The sequence below is a fragment of the Toxorhynchites rutilus genome, chromosome 2, assembly GCF_029784135.1.
Source record: "Toxorhynchites rutilus septentrionalis strain SRP chromosome 2, ASM2978413v1, whole genome shotgun sequence".
Lineage (NCBI taxonomy): Eukaryota > Metazoa > Arthropoda > Insecta > Diptera > Culicidae > Toxorhynchites > Toxorhynchites rutilus.
Window position 1 is genome coordinate 53,907,077 of NC_073745.1, and position 21,022 is coordinate 53,928,098.

Here is a 21,022-nt window from a genome sequence, read left to right on the forward strand (position 1 = left end):
ATTGCAAATAGCCAACAACAATCTAAGCAGCAGCGATAAGGACTCCCACGACGAAAGCGAGAATGCAGGAATCCTAAACAAACCGATGAAGATGGAAACTGGAGGAACACAAACAGAAGCGCAATACCACAACAACGGAGGAGACGGAGATAAGCATGTTGGCGTGGCAAGAGAAGAAAAGGTTGAACGTTGTAGCAAATCTGTAAATAAATTAGTCTTAGTCCTAATGTCGTAGAGTAGAGTACTCTTTAAATCCGAAAGCCCGGATCGGGTCTTTAACTTATATACTTATATATTTCCTACCAAAATATCAATTCCTCCAAAATGTTTCTCAAAATTATTAGCAAACGAGTTGATTTGAATTGGAGATGTTCGCTATTCAGAGCGGTATATTCGAACGCCTGATATCAGATAAACGCCATTCGTGATAAACTAGAAACACTTTCATTAACCTTCCTATACTCGCGCAAAGGTCTGACAGACCGAGAATGGATGAGGTGACTGTATAGAATGACTATTAAAACTGAATGAAGTTAAATAAAAAATATATTCTGGATTTTTTGACGTGGGACTACGTCTAACCGGAGTATATGGAGGGTATAATGAAAACCTAAACACAGAACATACAGGAAAAAAATGAATGATTCCGAATGCTTATAACTCGAACATCTCTTACTGGATCGGAAAGATGTTTCCATCAATTGATAGGGAATATTTCTACGCCTCTATCGCAATTAATAAAATATTATTTTTCATTAGATAAACAATTGAATAACTGTAAAATGTGAAGCGTTATCTAAACGCTCCAACTGCCTCATTTTGGTTGCCCCGATCTACAGTTTCCACACCCCAATCATTGCAAATACATATGGTATGGGGACTTTTGTTCTCACCAAAATGTGTTCCCTAACACAGTTGGGTGCGTTGTGTGCTTTCCATACAAATTAAACAGCAAACCTAGCAAATGCAACCAAATTAGGCATATTGAGGTTTTAGCATGCAATAAATGTGTCTATGGTGGTTAGACACTCCTCCCGCTCTCTTTTTTTTCTCCCGATTATAGTTACTTCCAACACATTTCGATTGGTTCGTCACTTTTACTTCGATTTTTGGAAGAATGTCGGGAGTGAGAATTAAACTCGTAATCTCTGCGTGAGAGGTATGGATGCTCCCACCACGCCAGATCGCCTCCACTGATCCATCTGCAGTTGTACCACAATGTACCACGCGCCGATCGAAGAACAGAAAGATTTCCGAGAGCATCGAGGACTTGCGGGCAGTTCGAGGACCATTTCCGGAGACAATATTCAGCAGACTGAAGTAAAGCCAATAACTGGAAACTCAGCTGCCTGCCTTCCTCAACGTTGCCAACGCCGGTTAATAGGTCGAACGTGGAAAAATCTCTGGTTACCTTGAACGCTTCTGGCTACATTCTCCAATTTCAGAAGGATCTTAAAAAGAAGACGGTCGATCTAAGCAAGTAGGACTTGCCTGTAGTTCTTTCCGCAATGATGAAACGGAGGTTTCGGAGAATACTAGACACTATCGCGGCTAGAAAGAGTGAAGACAGAGAGGAAAAGAGAGAGGAATAGAGAGAGGAATAGAGAGAGGGAGGGAGAGAACGATTTATTGAGCTAGAGAGTGAGTGAGTGAGAAAAAGAAAGAGAGAAATGAAGAGAGAGTTAGTGAGTGAGGGAGAGAAGAAGAGAGAGAGAGAGACAAGAGAGAGAGAGAGAGAGAGAGAGAGAGAGAGAGAGAGAGAGAGAGCGAGAGAGAGAGAGAGTGAACTAGAACATATTCCCTGAATCCTTTTTCAATATCCGCCGGAATGGTGGAACGAGGGTTTCGGAGAGAGAGTAACAGCTTCTCTCTCTCTAGCCATGGCGGCTAGAGAGAGAGAACGAGTGATTGGGCCAAAGTGTGAGAGAGAGAAAGTGAGAAAGAGAGAGAGTGAGAGGGAGGGAGAGAAAGAAAGAGACCTCATCAAAATTGGAGACGTGCTGTCAACCAGGCCATGCTGCATCGATCGAAAAAGATAGTATTCGGATGGAGCAATGTCTGGAGAATACGGTGGGTGGGATAGAACCTCCCAAATCAGCGTTTCCAAGTATGTTTTGACCGGTTTCGCGACATGCGGCCGAGCATTGTCATGCTGCAAAATAACTTTATTGTGTCTTTGCTCGTATTGTGGCCGTTTTTCCTTCAGTGCACGGTTCAAACGTATCAGTTGTCGTCGGTAGAGGTCCCCCGTAATGGTTTCATTCGGTTTTAGCAACTCATAGTACACCACGCAACTCATAGACAGCATAACGTTCTGGACGTGAATATTCCGCGCGGCCGTTAAAGTTGATGCATAGCCGGGGTATCCATACGTTGCCCGACGTTTAGGATTGTCGTAATGGACTCACTTTTCTTCCCCAGTAACGATTCGATGCAAAAAAAACCCTTTGTTTTAGGCCGTTGGAGCAGTTGTTCGCATGTGAAAAAATGGCGTTCGACGTCTCGTGGCTTCAATTCATACGGCACCCAAAGTCCTATCTTTCGGATCGTTCCCATTGCGTTTAAACGATCGGATATGGTTTGTTGAGCTACTCCAAGTGTATCTGACACGTCTGACACGTTCGTTCAGTTGGAGCATGGTCACCATAAACTTCCACCAAAATACGATAACTTTCCGCAGCTTTTGACGTAGAACTACGTCTTTCAGGAAGGGTGCCAAATCAGAAAACAGGTCACGTTTTTATGAAATAAAGTTAACGTTGATAACTATTTTCACTGTTTCAATTCTCATGATTTGCATACCAATCGAATCGGAAATTTTTTAAGATTTGTTTGATATGCTATACATTACAATTCGCTAATCTCTAAACGGTTTAAATTAATGAAAACTTGAAGAACTTCCTTTTTCCCACAAATTTGTTCTTTCGATTTGTGTACTAACTCCATCCGTATTTCGAATGCTTATAACTCGAACATTTCTTAACAGATCGGAAAAATGTTTGCATCAATTGATAGGAAATGTTTCTACGCGTCTATCACAATTAATAAAATATTATTTTTCATAAGATGAACAATTGAGTAACTGTAAAATGTCAAGCGTTATCTAAACGCCCTAACTGCCTAGTTTTGATTGGCCCGATTTACGGTTTCCCCAACACAGACTTCAAAAACGATGTACCTGTGGAAATCCGCTCTGCAAATATACATGCAAGTCGGGGGTGTTTGTGTTCCCACCGAGCTGTTTTTCCCTAATACGGACTTCAAAATCAATATGCATGGGGGAATCCGCTTTGTCAAAGCATGCAAGTCGGGGGTATTTTTTGGTGTTGAGTTCTTTTTTACTCGCTTGTCTTTGTGCAGACCGGAATATGTTTCCCTTAAACGTTCTTTTAAACTTTTAAATCGTTATTTCAGATACTAGAGGTGAATGAACTTTCGCGGTTCGAGAACTACATAAACATGAGATGTGCAATAATTTCAGAGGGAAATGTAAAATACAATGATCGCTTGACAATTCTTCTGTTCATATATTTTGGTAGTCCTAGGCATCATATCAAACGTGAAAGAACGTGCATCAAATTTATTTGTAACGAAGAACATAATCTATTACAATAATTTCGATGCGTTCTAAAATAATATTCGAAGTGGTAAACAAGTGGATGGCATAATATAATGGTGTAGTTCTACGTCGAAAATATGCGGTCGTATCCTAGATACAACTCCTTACAATTTTTTTCTTCATACTGAGGTGATGAAGTAACACTCTCCGCAAAAACACTCTCGTTGGTACGAAATTCGACAAATTCGAAGTGGCAAAAAACAATGTTGCTTACGATTCAACTTTATAACATATATTGAAAGAGAGGGGCAATGGCAGTAGCTTTCCAACGAATGTCTGGAAATTTGAATCACTGGAATAATAATCAAGTTACGCCATCTGTTGTAAAACCGAAGAAACTCACCGGTACACCTAATAGAAAAGACACAAGAAGGTCATTTTGATGCAATATAATGCTAGGTCCCATGTTGACCATGTTCAATGCCTCTTCGATCCTCTTTCCCGATAGTTGATACCTGGCTGAACAGCATTTCCATTTTTACCAGAAGTCCAAAAATGGGTATATCCGCGGTTCGCTTTGAAAGACCAGGAATTCTTCAGATGAGGGATTCGTATGCTGTGAGAAAGATGGGTAAAAGTTGCGACTAGCGACGGGCAATACTTTTAAGATTAAGAATAGAACCATTTTAGAAGAAAATGAAAAAAAATACAATGAATTGCGAATTGAAATTTGAAAAATAAGAATGATAACAGGAAAGTGCGACTCTGATGAAAACTATTGGAAACCTTTCATTCTCTAACTAAGAATATATAATCAAGCAAGTCAAATAAATTTGAAAAATAGGTGTACGACTAGACTGAAAGCTCCTACAAGTCTTTAATCAGAATAATCTCTCCACCGGTGGAACAATTCCTTATATCGATCGCGTCTGTGCAGTTTAGACGAAATCAATGGTGGTCCAGTCTGATTAACACATTTTCGTCAGGAGAGCGTTGATCATTGGGATTGACAGTTACAAAATAAGAATATAAATGAATACATGGTTTTTTTTTCGAATGTGTTACTGTGACTGCTTTCTAGTCGACTATTGATGTGGGCTGAATGGAAAGCGCAGCGTGAACAATTTGGGGCTCAATCCGTCATTTGGCGTTTGATTGCTCTAGTTCAGTTTTTATATTTACCTTCGTTTTGTTTCTATATTTCCTTCTTCTGGCATTTACATATGATAAAGATGTATCACCTTTGCACTGTGACTAGCATCATTTTTATGTAATTCATTTATATTCCGATGTCTCTTATATATTTTGAATTGTATGTTCAGGAATACGCGTGTTACACTCAAAAGAAATATCTCATTTTCTGGTTTTAATGACAATTAAATTCGGATCTTTCATCACGGAAAACTTGATTAGCACTGAAGCCGCTAAGCATGCTTTTTTGGTACACCGAGATCAGAAAAAAATGACATGACAAAAATGAGGAAATCCACCATATACAGCACCAAGAGACACTATATTTTATTCTAAATGGAACAGCGGCCAGTAGAAATTTTAATCGCTGCATACCACAGATTCCTCACTGTCCAACAAGTATAGATAACCACAACAAGAAAAAGGATTTTTTTTTAAAAACAAAATAGAACAAAACAAAACGGAACAACATCGAAATGAGAATAATCAACGTCGCAATTACAGTCTCGTTTCGGGGTGTGATTAATTGCCGTTTTTTGTGCCGCTTTTCTGGTTGGCGTCACTGATACTTGTAATCATCTTTTACTCACCTCTCTAACGAATGCTCCACTGACGAAACATTCTTTTTTATCTCCTCAGCACAGGACCGTCCGTTCCTCCTTGTTCGTCGGATTTGGTGAGTGCATAGATTGACGATTTGGCGTTTTGGACTCCATCCGCCCCACCATCTTCACCTGGCTGCGGCTGGTGGCGACCCCTGGCAAGTTGTTGTTGATGTGCCAAAATCCCCGCAGCACTACAACCCTCAGTGTTACGGAGAGTGGCCGAAAAAATATTTGCCCTTGTGCGAAGAAAATAGTCAAACAGACAGAATCAAATTTACAAACGAAAGTGAATAGCCGGGGACTGGAACGCGGCGGTGTTGTGAAGTGCAAGTGCAAGTGTGCTCATCGGGAAAGTGTCGGTTTGAAGCAATCGAACTCGACGATCGTTACAACGTTTTCGGGTTCACGGGATTGGGGCCAATTTGGCACGCTAGTAGTGCAGTGAAAATGTCATCGTCACCAATGCTGACCAGCTACACTCTACGTCTTCGAAGTGATACCAGCCCGGTAACGGCAACCGCCACTTTTACGCCCAGTGATAGCTGTAGTGGCGCGTTCAAAAAGCTCAACCTGAACGATAACTCCTCGGCCAGTACAAATTCGGGCGAGTCCACCGATCCTTTGGAGTCCGATTTCAGCGGGGCGGAAGAGGAGGAGGAGGAGGACGATCTGGAGGATAGCAGGAGGTTCAGGTGAGTACTGATAGAAATAAGAAATGACAGACAAGGGAATGTATTATATTGGGACGTATGGTCTGAGCGTTGTAAAACATATCAGAAATTCCATAACATTCGCGTTAATCGTGAAATTGGATAAACAAAATGACATAATACACCATAAGGCAAAACTTCGATTTTCAATTTGATCAATTACATCAATTACATCTCCACATCATTCTCAAAGAAATAATCCACAACTTATACTATGCAACGTTGCATATGGGTGACCGATATATCCATCAGCCGAAAAAATAACTGTTCAGTAGAATTATTTCACGCAATGGACTACTCTCGAACGAATATTAGCCAACTGCATATTGTTGTTCATGACTGCATATGACGTATAAACCGAACCCCGAAATCGTCCGTCGAACATAAAGATTTGATCGACACACAACCTACACATACACTCATTCAAACAATTAGAAGATCCAAACCTACAGTGGCTACGAAACAATTTGAAATTCTAAAGTTATCTTTTAAGCCGGTTCGCTGGGTGGACTGAGACTATAATTGAAACCCATGCGAAAACGAAGTCTATGTTAATAGTCAACTTCATATTTCTCTTCTGATTTGCTTCCACATGCTAATGCAAGTTCAGAATTGTACAATCTTCTTTGTGCATATTTCGAGAATGCATTCTGAAGCTAACAACATTGCATGTCCGTTTAGCTCGGTAGCAAAACTGGACAATTTCCTTCTTTCGATTGTTTTTAAGATGCTTCAAACTTTGCAGTTCACCTGCCTCTAAATAATGGCCGCAACGGAGGAACACCTATCAAGCCGTTTTTTTGCATGTTCAGTGTTTAGATTTGCCCTTTACCCCCTAAATATTTCCGTTAGACGTAGTCCTACATCAAAAATACGATGCTAAACGATTATTTCTAGAAACTGTTATTTCTAAAACCCGCTTCAAATGTATATATCCAAACATGAAGAACAAAAAAAAAGTATTAAAAAATATTGAAAAATGGAAAAATTAGGATCCTTTAAAAAAGTTGAACAAATGAAAAAAAATAAAATAAAACGAAAACAAATATTGAATGATTTGAAAAATTGACAAAAAAAAATAGAACATTGAAAAAAATCGAGAAACATTAAATTGAAAAATTGATTAAAAAATTGAAAAACAACTGGAAGAAGGGAAAAACGGTAAACAATTGTAAACAAGATCAAGTTACTGAACATTGAAGAACTAAATGTTTAATAATAAATTAAAAATATTGAAAAATATTGGACAAATCGAACAAATTTTGAAAAAATGAAAAAATGAAAACTTAATTTAATTTCAATGAAGTGCGAATTGAAAAGAAATTACATTTGAAAAATTAAAAGATATGTTAAAATGGTTTAAGAAAATAAAATGGATTAAATAAGTAAAAAAAAAAGATTATTGATTAACCAATTAAAAAGTGAGAATAAATTTCAAAAAATGAACAAATGAGAAAAAAACAACCTGGAAGTATGGCAAAGAAAAGGTAAAAAGTTGAAAATTATTGAATTGAACAAGTTAATTAATATTGAAAAACTGAAGAAATGGAAAAAAATTAAATAAACATAAATTGAAAAAGTTTAAGAAAAGAAATAAATAATCAACCTAAATTTTGAAAACTAAAGCGCGAAATAAAAAAAATAGAAATTATATGCATATGAAAATGAAATAAGATGAAAAATATAAAAAAATAATCAAAACAAATGATCATGAATTTAAAAAAAAAACTAAGAAAAAAGATATAAAAAAAATTAAAACTGGTTCTCAAATGGGGATCAACACTAGGGTAGGAGCCTACCTGTTGGTCTCAAATGTTCCTATCTCACGCCTCCACGAAGATCATATGACGACATTTTTAGATCGGGCGTGAACTGGAAACACACACCTGGTCTTGGCTCCGAGAACGGGTGTCGAAAGTGGCTAAGTGAGGGGGTGCGAGCGAGTCAGAGCGCTATATCTCTCCCGGGGAAGGCCTCCCGGGTCATGGAGGCCTTGCCAACCCGCTGTCTCCCGGGCAAAGGAGATACACCCAGACAATGGAGTTAAGGTCAAGACGAATATTACGAATGCGATCACCCGAGGAGGGTCCCCGAACTGGAGCTGGTCCTGGAACGGGCGTAAGAGCGAGCGGCTAGCGGCTGGAGGGCGATGTGCAAGAGCGGGCCACCAGCCGGGTTCAACCCGAAGAGCTACCGCCACACGGAAACAGCAGCCATCGACATCACCAACGAAAAGCTGCGCCTACGAGGCGTGTTGCGACTGTCAGACGACAGTCGTCCACACTTGTGGGTACTACTAGGCGACGGATCATGTGGACACACGAAATGAACGAATTCGTGATCCGCGCCTATTACATCTGCACTGCTTTGGAGACGGACATGAGCGGTCGCCCTCGAATACTCGCAATGTTCGAGGAAGCGTATCCAGAGTTCGTCGGGAGGCTTGACCAAAACGCGATGAACGCGAGGCGTAGAGCGATTGTACGCAACAATATGCTCTCCCAAACGCAAGTCGACGAGATCAAGCAGCAAGTGCAGAGAGAACTAAGCTCCAGAACAAGCAGAGCAAGCGATGTGTCGAGACGAAGTTCAGTACGGCTGAGCAATTCATTCGCGAGTGGGGCACGCGAATCAGCACCAGTGGAGGCCACAGTACAACAACCCTCTGAGCCGGAAGATCCACAGCCAGATCAACAACTACTACGCGATCTGGTCTTCCATTACGACGAGGCGATCTCACAGTTCCGCGACACGGACCCTTTGTCGCGCCCCAGGATCCCGAAGTTGCAGCATTCCCGCAGGCTGACAAGTGCAGTAAAGCTCATGAACGAGCACGTTCTTCCGCTGCACTTGGTTGATGCTGAGAACATGGAGGAGCTGCAACTGAAAGTTTACTGTGCTGCTGTGGCGACCGCCAAAAGTTTAGGATACCGTATTAGGCCAAGAGGCGGACTGCTCCAACATCTCCGTGAAAGGCGTGAGCATCCATGGCGAAGGAGATTGGAGCAACGGATCCTAAACAAGCGCGCCGCAATTGGAAGACTGATGGCGTACAAAAGAGGCAGCAGATCGGCGAAATTATGTCGCCAAGTTGCTGTGATCGTGCGGCCTACTGAACTTCGCCAGCTGGGAGCTCACCAGCTGACGGAAAAACTCGACACACTGGTACAGCAATTGAGCGTTAACGCTCAATACAAAACGGCTGAAACGTTACTATGACTCTGCAAAGCGCCAGGAACAAAATCGGATGTTCAGAGATAACGAGAAAGCGTTCTACGACCACATTAGCGACGAGAAGCCCGACTACCGCGAAGGTTTGCCAGATATTAGCGATGTGACGAACTTCTGGGCTGGTATTTGGGAGACCCCAGTAGAACATCGCGACGGGCAAATGTGGTTAAGACGGGAGGAGGAGAGTTGTGGTGAAATTGGAGAGATGCCAGCTATCATCGTCGGAGAGAACGATGTCCGCGAAGCCTCGCGGTACCTGAGGAACTGGGCAGCACCGGGCCCCGATGGTGTCCAGAACTTTTGACACAAGAAGCTGACCGTCGCACATCCAAAGATAGCTGAGTGCTTCAACAAGGTGCTACGTGACCCACACAACCTTCCTGAATTCGCCACCCGTGGCGTCACCTTCCTCCTCCCGAAAGACAGCAACACATTGAACCCATCAAAGTACAGACCGATAACGTGCCTATCGAGTCTGTACAAAATACTGAGCAGCATAATTACCGCCAAAGTTTCTGCTCACTGCGAACAGCATCACATCATCGCAGAAGAGCAGAAAGGATGCAGGAAAAATACGCATGGCTGCAAAGACCAGGCCATCATCGACGCAGCCATAGTCGGCCAGGCGGTATATAACCAGCGGAACCTAAGTATGGCCTATATCGATTACAGGAAGGCTTATGACTCCATACCTCACTCGTTTCTCGTCCGGGTATTGGAGCTCTACAAAATTGATCCCGTCGTCGTTAGGTTCCTGCAGCATGCGATGAGGCAGTGGAGTACGTCTCTGCACCTCAGTGATGGGGAAAATGTGTTGCAGTCTAGAACGCTGCAGATAAAGAGGGGGATATTCCAAGGCGACTCTTTCAGCCCGCTTTGGTTTTGTCTGGCACTGAACCCCCTCAGTAGGACGCTCAATAGAAACGGTCATGGCTATAAAATAAGGTATGGCGACGGCGCCCACGAAGAAGTGACCCATACCTTCTACATGGATGATCTCAAGGTCTACGCTGATTCACGTCAGCGTCTAGGTGTAGCTATCCGGGTTGTCGAAGACATAAGCAGGGACATCTGCATGGAGTTCGGCCTTGACAAGTGCCGCTGTATCCATATGCTGAAAGGGCAGCTTACCGAATCCGGAGGTTACGAGGTCTATGACGGCGAGTTCATAAGAGACATGGTTCGTGGCGAATCCTATAAATATCTTGGATTCCGACAGCTCACCGGGATTCGCCACTCCGACATCAAGACGGAGCTGCGAGACAAGTTCTTGAGTCGAGTGAACTGTGTCCTGAGGACTTTCCTCAACGCGGGGAACAAGGTACGCGCGATCAACACATTCGCGGTTCCCCTGCTGACCTTCAGTTTTGGTGTAGTCAAATGGAGCAAAACTGACCTAGAGGACCTTGAGAGGAGGATGAGGAAAGCATTTAAAGAGGCCGGAATGCACCATCCTCAATCGGCACTGGAGAGAGTTTCACTGCCACGCAAAGAAGGGGGACTTGGAATAGTCGACATATCTGCACTGTGTGTTGCCCAGGTACGACAACTGCGCGAGTACTTCGCAGAACGCGCCAACCAAAACGCGCTATGCCGGGCTGTCTGCGCCGCCGACAGAGGATACAGCGCTCTGCACTTGGCGCAAGCGGAGTACCAACTCAACTGCAATCTGCAGACAGTGGAGGAGAAGATTGCAGCTTGGAAGCAGAAGGCAGTGCATGGTGCCCACCCCCATCAACTGGATCGGCCACACGTCGACAAGGCCGCATCTAATCTGTGGCTAACGCGTGGTGAACTCTCTTCAGTAGTAGAAGCCGACATGATAGCCATCCAGGACAGGATAATGCCGACGAGAAACTGCAGGCGGTACGTCTGGCATCAAGACGTTGATGACATTTGCCGGATGTGCCATCAACCAGGTGAAAACATAGAGCACATTATGGGAGGCTGTCCCGTTTTGGCCAACGCAGCCTACACCGAGCGCCACAACAACGTGGCCCGTATTGTTCATCGACAACTGGCGCTCCAATGTGCTCTACTGGAAGACAACGTACCAAACTACCGGTACCTGCCTGCACCTGTCCTGGAAAATGACCGTTTCAAGCTGTACTGGGATCGCACTGTTCTGACCGACCTCTCGATCCACCACAACCGGCCAGATATAATGGTTTACGACAAGAGCGACCGCAAAGTCACCATCATCGATGTCGCTATTCCACTGAACCAGAATCTGGAGGAGACCCACGGTCGCAAAATCTGCAAGTACCGACCATTGGCCGTGGAGCTCAAGGAACTGTGGGGGCTAAGGGAGGTCCCAAGAATTGTTCCAGTCGTTCTCTCTGGAACTGGAATTGTCCCGAAGACACTTCTGGAAGCGCTAAAGGTGTTGAATATGGAGAAGGAATTGGCCGGCATCCAAAAGTCGGTCATCCTTAGCACCTGCGCGATTGTCCGACAATTTCTCGGTCAGGACTGAAAAAGCACGAGCATGCAGATACGTGCATTCCGCAGAGCCTAGTCCCCCTTTGGCATTCAGAAGCCCGGGGGCAGGTGAAAATTCTGGCTAGGTTCGCCTAGTTAAGAAGTGAGATAAGTCTGCCAAAAAGAACTTTAAAAAATGAAAAATGTAAATAATCGAAAACATTAAAAACATTAATGAATTGCCAGAATTGATAAAATGGCGAAAATTGTACAGAATTGAAAGAACAAATTTGAAAAATTGTACAAATTAGGATTAAAAAAAATAAAAACTGAATAGTAACAGGAATTTGAAAAAATAAAAATAACCAAACAAAAAAAATGTGAATATAAAAAAAAGTAAAATAAACAAATTAATAAACTGAGAATAGATTGCAAAAAATGAACCAATGAAGAAATATTAAAGAAGACTAGAAGAAAAGCAAAATAGTTGAAAAATTGAATTGAACAAGTTATCAAACATTGAAAAAATGAATAAATGAAAAAAATTAAGAATAAATAAAAATACTGGACAAAAATATAAAATTAAAAAAAAAACGTAATTTGAAAAAATTAAAGAAAAAAAAATTAAAACTTGATTAGATTTTAAAAATTAAAGTATTAAAAGAAAAACAAATAAAAATGTGAATAATCGAGAGCACGGCAAACATTAATAAATTGACATAGTTAAAAAAGTACAAAAATTGGACAGAATTGAGAAGAAAAAATTTGAACAAATTATAATTTAAAATAAAGTAAAAACTGAATAGTGAAAGAATAGTAAAAGAAAGAATGAAAATTGATAAAACTGGAAAATTATCAATTGGCAAATTCCAAAAAATAATGTGCTGAAAAAATTCAAATAAAATTAAAGGATTTGAAAGAAAAAATGAAATTTTAGAACTTCAAAAAATTAGAAAAAAAATGAAATTGCAAATATAATTTTTTTTTAATTGAGAGGATTGGATGAAATGGAGAAAAAAAATAAAAAAGCTCAAATTGTAAAAAGTGGAACATTTTATATATTTCACAAGTCCGGAAAAAATAGAAATGAGGAAAAAAACCATTTTTTGATGAACAAAAACATCAATAAATTAGAAATAAAAAAATTGAAAAAAAACTTTGAAAAATGAAAAATGTGAATAATTGAAAATATGAACAAAAATATTAATAAATTGACATAATTGAAAAAAAGGCAAAAAAAAGAACAGAATTGAAGAGAACATTTTCGAAAAATTAAAAAAATTATAATTTAAAATAAAATAAAAACAAAAAAAAGACATAAAAATACCCAAACATAAAATATAGGAATATGACAGAAATGAAAATTTAAAGAAAACTTGGACAAATATTTACAAATTGGAAAATTAGAAAAATTGAGAAAAGGAAAGCCCAAAAAACTGAAAAATAAAAAATTAAAAAAGTGAATTGAAAAAATTAAGATCCAAAACAAATAAAAACTTATATAAATTCAAAATATCCAAGCACCAGTTGAAAAAAAATAGCATTTGAAAAATTCAAAATATTTTAAAAGTTTGAAAAAAGGATACAAAAAGGAAAAAAAAATATAGATTATTATCAATTTAAATTTGTGGAGGAGATCCGGCGTAGTGGTAACATTCATGCCTCTCACGCTAAAGGTCACGAGTTCAATTCTCACTCCCGACAGTCTTCCAAAAATGGAAGGTAAAAGTGACGAACCAGCCAAATGTGTTGAAAATCACTATAATACAGGAAAAAAAATCAATTTAAATTTAAGAAAATTTTAACTGGAAACACCCAAACATTAAAAATACGAATATGAAAAAATAGAGAAATGAAAAAAACAAATAAAAAATAACATTAAATTTCAAAAATTGAACAAATGAAAAAAAAACCCAAATAATGTGAAAACATTTAAAAAATATATAAAAAAGCAGAAATTTTTTTTAAAAAAACTTCAAAAATGTGAATAATCGATAATTTAGAATGATTGAAAAACATTGAAAAGCTGAAAGAATTGAAGGAATGTCAAAAAATGTGCAGAATTAAAAAAAAACAAAGAAAAATTTAACAAATTATTCCTAACAAAAATTAAAAACTGAATAATTGAAAAAAAAATAAAAAAATAAAAATTTGAATTGATGAAAATTTATCAACAAGCTATAAAATTTCAAAATTGAATTATCAAAAAATAAATTTAAAAAAAAAGATATTGAAAAAATTAAAATAAACTTGAAAGGTTTAAAAAATCCAAAATTTAAAAATGAATTATTGAAAATTAAAAATGTTTTTTTTTTGAAACTTGATCGAATTCGAAAAAAATTGAAAAACAAAAATAACAAGCGAGTTATAAAAAATGCAACATTTTAAATATTTCAGAAGTCTGAAAAAATAAAAAAAACGAAAAAAAAACATTTTTTCAAATAAAAAAATTATAAAATTAATTATAAAAAAATTATAATTAAAAAATGATTTTCAATTTTAAGGTTCAAATAGTTGAACTTTTTTTTTTCAGTCACAAACACAACATTAAAGAAAAAGGAATTATTGAACTTTCAACTGAAAAAATTAAAATTCGAATATTAGCATGGAAAATAATTGGAAACTGAATGAAAAATCGAAAAACGAGAAAAAAATTGAAAATTGAACAATATTTAAAAAAAGGAAAAAATGGTGAAAAACTGGAAAACTTAGGATATAAAAAATGAATGAAATAACAAAAATGAAAAAATAAGGAAATGAAAACATTGAAAGAATTGAAAAAAATAAAATTAAAAAAAAACGAAAAAACAAAAAATTACAGAAAAATGAATTTAAAACAAAAGTTGGAAAATCTTAGAAGGGAATCAAATAAAAAAATGATAGGAAAAATTTAAAAAAACAGATTAAACAAAGTGAACAAATTATAATAATTAAATATAGATTGAAAGTTGAAAAACTCATAAATTAAAAAAAATAAGAACAAAACATTTACAAATTTGAAAAAAAAAAATAAAATTGAGAAATTGAAAGATGGTTATCTATACTACATTGAGATTTTCGGAAAAAAATTGCAATCATTAAACTTGGATCTCATCCTGAAGAGTCGAAACGACGCTTCGATTCAGCTCTCAGAAAAGCTCTCGTACGAGTTCATTGCACTTTATTTAGTCTCCTTCTTGCTAAAAATTCTATCCCACTTCTTCAAGCGCTAAACCATAGTTGTTTCTAGAGGTCTTTCGAACCCGCCTGGCCGAAGCACTCATTTTTGCAATATTAAAAGAAACATATTCTCTGATGCCAAACTAGTATCCGTTCCATGTCTTATTTATTTTATGATATTTATGTGTTTTGAGATGAGATTTATGTTAAACAAGAGATAAAGAACATTTCACATTAAATGAAAAATTATATCTTCGTGATTCAAGAGTGAATGCTTGAAGATTTTTGTTCAGTAAATCGTCATTTTATATTTTCAGGGTAATTCAACCGGAAGAAGACGAAGAGGAGGACGAGGAAGAGGAAGAAGATAGTCGTGTGGTGGTAGACGAGGACGAAGAGGACGCTGACGACGACCAGGAACAAAGCAAAAGTGAGAAGCAAAATGCTCGGAACAGAAAGTCTTCTTCTGATGATGATACTCGGAACAGCAGCGATAGTGATGATAATTCTGACAGTGTATCTGATAAGAATAATAATATCAGCGGAGTTCGCAGCAAACAATCGAAGGACTCTGATTTGGATGATTTCCAGATACTGAAGACGATCGGTAAGTTATTTTTTTTTCTATTTTGAGCAATAGCGCAACATCGGTGTAGCAAACAAAACGGATTTACGGTCCAATTAGCGTGCTTTGCCCAAGACGACGACTCATTAGTCGACATCTAACGGGGATGCCTCTAATTAGCGGGAATACTTATCGAAAAACCATAAAATTTATCTCTAGAAGTGAACTTTAGGAAGCAAAAGCTATCTCATGAACACACATTCGCCGATCAAATGTGGTCATGAATTTATTGTTGGCGTTTAATTTAATTGGCTGCTCATAAACTCCGTCTGGGTTGCACGGCTGCACTTCAGCACCATCTGGCTGGACGGGGTTTCTCAGAAGTTCGACCGACGTCAAAGTCAAATTTATGATTACAACATTTCTTCCAGAATAGTCGTCCCCTTTGATTAGTTTACATTACGCTTGCCAGAATGTGATACATCTGTTGGAGAATGTTTCCCTACAGCCATTTGGTCACTCCGGAAGTCATTTCCGCCACGAGGACCGCAGACTGATCAGCGTCATAACGACTTAATGTTTTAACGATCCAACCCCAAACACGTGCTGCTCGCGGAGCTTGGTTCGGCATCAATGGGTTTTGTGTGGGAAATTATTGTGTTTTGCTTTGCTTTCTCGGGGCGAGAAAAAGTAATAAATTATGCCAGCTGTGGTTTGGAGCCGAGGCAAAACAAATCCCGTGATAGAGGAAAGTGTTCATCAGATGGTTAAGTGGATCTTTAGCAAAGGGTTGTTGGACATAGATTCCCATCAGACGATTGCATCATGCCCCAGCGCTGCAAATCCTTTTGTAGGGCAAACTTAAGCATGCGTCACTGCGCGAAAATCTTACATTCACAAGTCACCATGTTTCTCCATCGAATGAGATCGGAGAGTGAAATCATCGCTTTTCACGCGTCCAAATTCAACATGAACCGCTGACGCGGTGTGTCTCAGACTTCCCAAAATATCACGGGCACCCGATGCTCGGCTACGCGTGATGAAGTGTCTCTCGCCTTGATGTTGTAGTAATCTCGAAATTGGACACAGATCGCTATTTTTATCCTCCGGGTTTCGGCTGCCGCCGCCAGCCAACAAGTGTGTGCTCTAGGGAAGCGGTACACTGGGGTGGTACACAGCTGTGTGTGGACGACCTTTACACCGGGGGCAAGCTGCCTAAGCTGACCAGCGCCATTCGAATGCAGCGGTGTCATTAAAACGTTCACCTGCCCGTAATACATTTATCAAATGTGTGGGGTGTTGTAGTTGGACCCGCAGTTTGGCCCCCTTATGACGTTTCGCGCCCGCCTACGATTCCATGAATGCACGGAGGGATTTTCCCCACAGTTGGAGTCATTTGAAATTTTAGCGTGTTCGTGTAATTGGCTTTTTTCCTACGCTCATTTGTACAGAGCACGGTAGCACCATTCTTTCGAGAATTTCAATCAAATTCCAATGGTTCGTCATATCCGCTTCGGTGATATTTATTGCTGCACAACATTCAATCTGTGAGCATTATGTACATCATGAAATTGTCGGAAAATTAACATCATGAGAATATAAATTCTGTAACGGCTAAAAATCAAAACGATTTCGAAATATAGAAAATAAATGGTAATGTCAGCAAGGAGCACATCAATCAATGAGCTTCCGATCTGGCACACAGATGGCACCATTGCGCAATGATCCAGGAAGTGAGTTCAAGTGGAAATTAGCATCTAGAGCTCGACAGCTATTCTCTAGACAAAAACTGTCCTGGACAAAGTTGTTACATTTGACAAAACGCTCATTTTTATGTTGTCAAAAATAGGATTACCAAAATTTTCGATGAAATAAAAAACCTAGTTTTCTTATATTTATAGAGGTAAATATGGTCCGACAATGCCCAAGTTATTTTAAGCAAATTTGTAGATTTTTTTTTGTAAATTTTTTTCTATCTATTGAAATAACCGATATAGCGTTTTTTTTTTATTAAAAATTGCGTTGGGGTCACCATAAAAAACAGTTTTTTGCTCTAATTCTTACATTTCAAATTTTAAATGCAAACTGTCTTCAGATCACTTTTAGAGCATACTAAGACAAATAATATTTCTTCCCAAAGTTACCGATATTTCTTTCCAAAAAATACGCTCTCTTCATTCGCTTGTCATTCTTTTTGGGATAAACATGAAAATATTTGATGACGGAATTTGAAAGAACACTTCACTCTACATAATGTGGAATTTCCAAAACTATGTTATTTTTTGTATTTGAGTAAATTGAAATTGAAATCATGAGTGATAAGCTCTATAAGTTGTTCGAAGACAATTTTGAAGTAGGATTTGGAATATAAAAGTTAGAGAAAAAAAAACAATTTTTTCATGAAAGAAAGATTAAAAAGCGCTATATCGGATATTTTCAGAGATAGAATAAAAATTTGTTCTATAAAGTTGCTTAAAATAACTGTGGCTACACCATTGTCAACCGATATTCACCTCTATCTATGAAGATAAGAAACTTAGTTTTTTTTATTTCGTCACAAATTTTGGTCATCCTATTTTCGATGACATGAAAATGAGCGTCCTATCATATGTAACAACTTTGTCGAAGACAGTTTTTGTCTAAAGAATGAAGTTCTTCCATAAAGTTGATTTTTGCATAACTGGTTAATATCTTAATCCTACTAAAAGTTATTGATGGGTTTTCACCCAACTCATGATTTCAATTTTAGTTTACTTAAATACAAAAAATAACACAGTTTTGGTGTTTTGAAGATAGTTTGCATTAAAAAATTCGAAATATAAAAGTTAGAGCAAAAAAAACTTTTTTTTTTCATGGTGACCCTAACGCAACTCAGAAAAAAGCGCTATATCGGTTATTTCAAGAGACAGAAAAAAAATTTGTTCTAAAAAGTTTCCTTGAATAACTGAGGCTATAATCTCTATCTATAAAGATAAGAAAGAATTTTATAGTAAATTTGGGTCACCCTATTTTTGACAACATCAAAATAAGCGCTCTATCATATGCAACAACTTCGTCAAAGACAGTTTTCGAGCTCTAAATGCTAATTTCCACATAAAGGCACCTCCTGGACCATTGTTGACAGACCCATTTGATTGCTGCTAGGTAAACTGGATTCAGTAGAAATTTGGACGCAATAAATGCGAAATCAGTTTTTAGACACTCCATTGGTTGATTTTTCAGTCACTATGGTAGAAAGATGGTGGTGAATTCTGAATTCGCATTGTTTGAAGAAACAAAATTGGGCGGAATCAATGAAAATCGATTTCTGACTCTCACAACTATGATATGTTCCGTCCGATGGCGGCACAATATCAAAATGCGCCTTCGGAAAGGAATCGATGCCGAAATGGTTACGGTTTTTGAAGTTTTGAATCCTTTGTCGATATGAATTTATAAATGAATGATTTATTTGAATATTTGATAACATATATGGGTTATTTGCAACTAAGACACACCTTTCTGATAAAATTTGATCGATTGAATATTATTTTCGAAAAAGGAAAATAAAAGCAAAGAGCTATAAAGCATCAATAAAAATCAAAGCAAATCGACAAAGATACAAAATAAACAACATGTTGCTTTTATATTGCTATGGCATATATTTATACACAAACTCGTCTCTCGCTTGAGTAAATGCTGCACCAGTATGAGTGGATAGCACAGTTTTGGTTACTTGGTTACATTTAAAGGGTGTGTCACATCAAATTGCATCACGGAAAAAACGCTGTAGAAATTTAATTTTTAGGGATTATGTCTTCAGATTTCGCTTATAATTAGATCACGTTTCGCTTAGTGTATAGATCACGTTGGCCATGCTTCACTGTCAATTTTTCGTAAATTTGGAAAAATGTCGTCGAACGAAAAAGAGCGTCGTGAATTAATCCTGCGCACTCATTTCGAGAATCCGGAGTTGTCACATCGGGACACCGGTAAGATGCTGGGAATCGTCCAATCCACGGTCAGCAGAGTACTAAAACGATACTTCGAGAACCTAACCATCGACCGGAAGGTGAAGAACGGCAAAAATGGATGCGGATGTCAGTGAAAAAGATCACAAGCGTAGTTAAGCAGTTTAGACGTGATCCGAGAAGTTGAGGCCGGGATGTCGCCAATAAGCTGAATTTGTCAAGTTCATTCGTCCAGCGGACCAAGCAGCGGGAGGGCCTGCGTACATACAAGGTTCAGAAGGCTCCTAACCGCGACGAAAGGCAAAACATGGTGGGGAAGACGCGAGCCCGGAAGCTGTACACCGAAATGCTGACGAAGCCGCATTGCCTGGTAATGGACGACGAAACCTACGTCAAAGCGGACTTTCGTCAGCTGCCGGGCCTGTTGTTCTTTGCTTTGCGGAGCTTTGCCCAATAGAGAAATATTGGGCGATTATGAAGCAGGCCCTCCGGAAGAACCCAAAAGTTGTCAAATCGGAGGCGGACTTCAAGAGAAAATGGTTTTCTGTTCAAAAAAAACTACAACCTGACGTTGTACAGAACCTTATGGACGGGGTAAAGAAGAAGGTGCGAGCATACGGGCTTGGGCTCGAAGTATGAATAAAAAAAAAAGCCAAAAGTTGTTTAATAGTTTTTATTTTACTGTCTAAAATTTTCAAAAGGATCGGTCTACTGGGCGAATTTCTACAGCGTTTTTTCCGTGATGCAATTTGATGTGACACACCCTTTAATATGATGGATGGGGATGTCAAAAAATGTTCTAAATACCTGAGACCATGTAAACTATGAAACGCAAATTCAGTCAATAAACACGAAAACAAAATCCATTTGTTTTCTTGATTATTCACTGTATTTTAGTTTGTATTGTATTTTTTTAAAAAAGAATAGCTAATTGTATTTTTTGGAAAAAAGCAGAAAAAATTATTGTTCGGATCATCCGTTTACTTTGAAAAATCATAACTTAAAATAGGAAAAGAACACATCACTGAATTTTGGATATACAAGTTGGACTCGATTACCACAGACTCGATTAAATACAATTTTGGACTCGATTATACAGTTTGAAAAAAATATAATATGCAATATACGCAATATAATAATATACAGTTTGAAATTTTTTTTTCTACATTTCAAATATTACTTATTTCAAGCAAAAATGTAACCTTCCAACGTTAAAGTGGAATTGAAGTGGCAATTATATCTACAGTGGAGTTAAAATCGTGATTTTTTAAGATTTTGCTTGCATTCTCACCAGGAATTGTTTATATCGATATTGTAGCCAAAATAATAGAGATAAAAGTTGGGTGTCAAAGAGCAAATTGCAGAGCGGGTAGCGAGCTCATAGAATTGATATAATTGATAGAAAAAAATCAAGCTTAATATGAATTTTCAGGATAAAATTATTAATAACACCTTAAAAATTACCCTAAAAATTGCCCTTGATCCCGAAATATAAAAAACAAACACAATCAATAATTACAAACACAAAATTGTTATTTTTGCCGGCTTTTTCATTTTTTTAGAAAAGATCAGCTAATTCTTCAATTTGATATGTCGATCATCTGAATCGGTCAAGTAGTTTAAAGTTATAA

General features: G+C 38.2%; 1 protein-coding gene across 3 annotated transcripts in view; it reads left to right on the forward strand.

The window, feature by feature from the left end:
- The window catches only part of LOC129767529 (cAMP-dependent protein kinase catalytic subunit PRKX), a 256,788-nt gene that overhangs the window by 22,599 nt on the left and 213,167 nt on the right, over positions 1–21,022 (forward strand). For 2 of the 3 annotated variants that reach the window (XM_055768524.1, XM_055768526.1), the window contains exons 2-3: positions 5,390–6,047; positions 15,194–15,483. In XM_055768524.1, the coding sequence (XP_055624499.1) occupies positions 5,803–6,047; positions 15,194–15,483 (535 nt within the window). In that variant the 5' untranslated portion in view covers positions 5,390–5,802. The remainder of the gene's footprint in view (positions 1–5,389; positions 6,048–15,193; positions 15,484–21,022) is intronic. The other variant, XM_055768525.1, reaches the window with a different exon arrangement.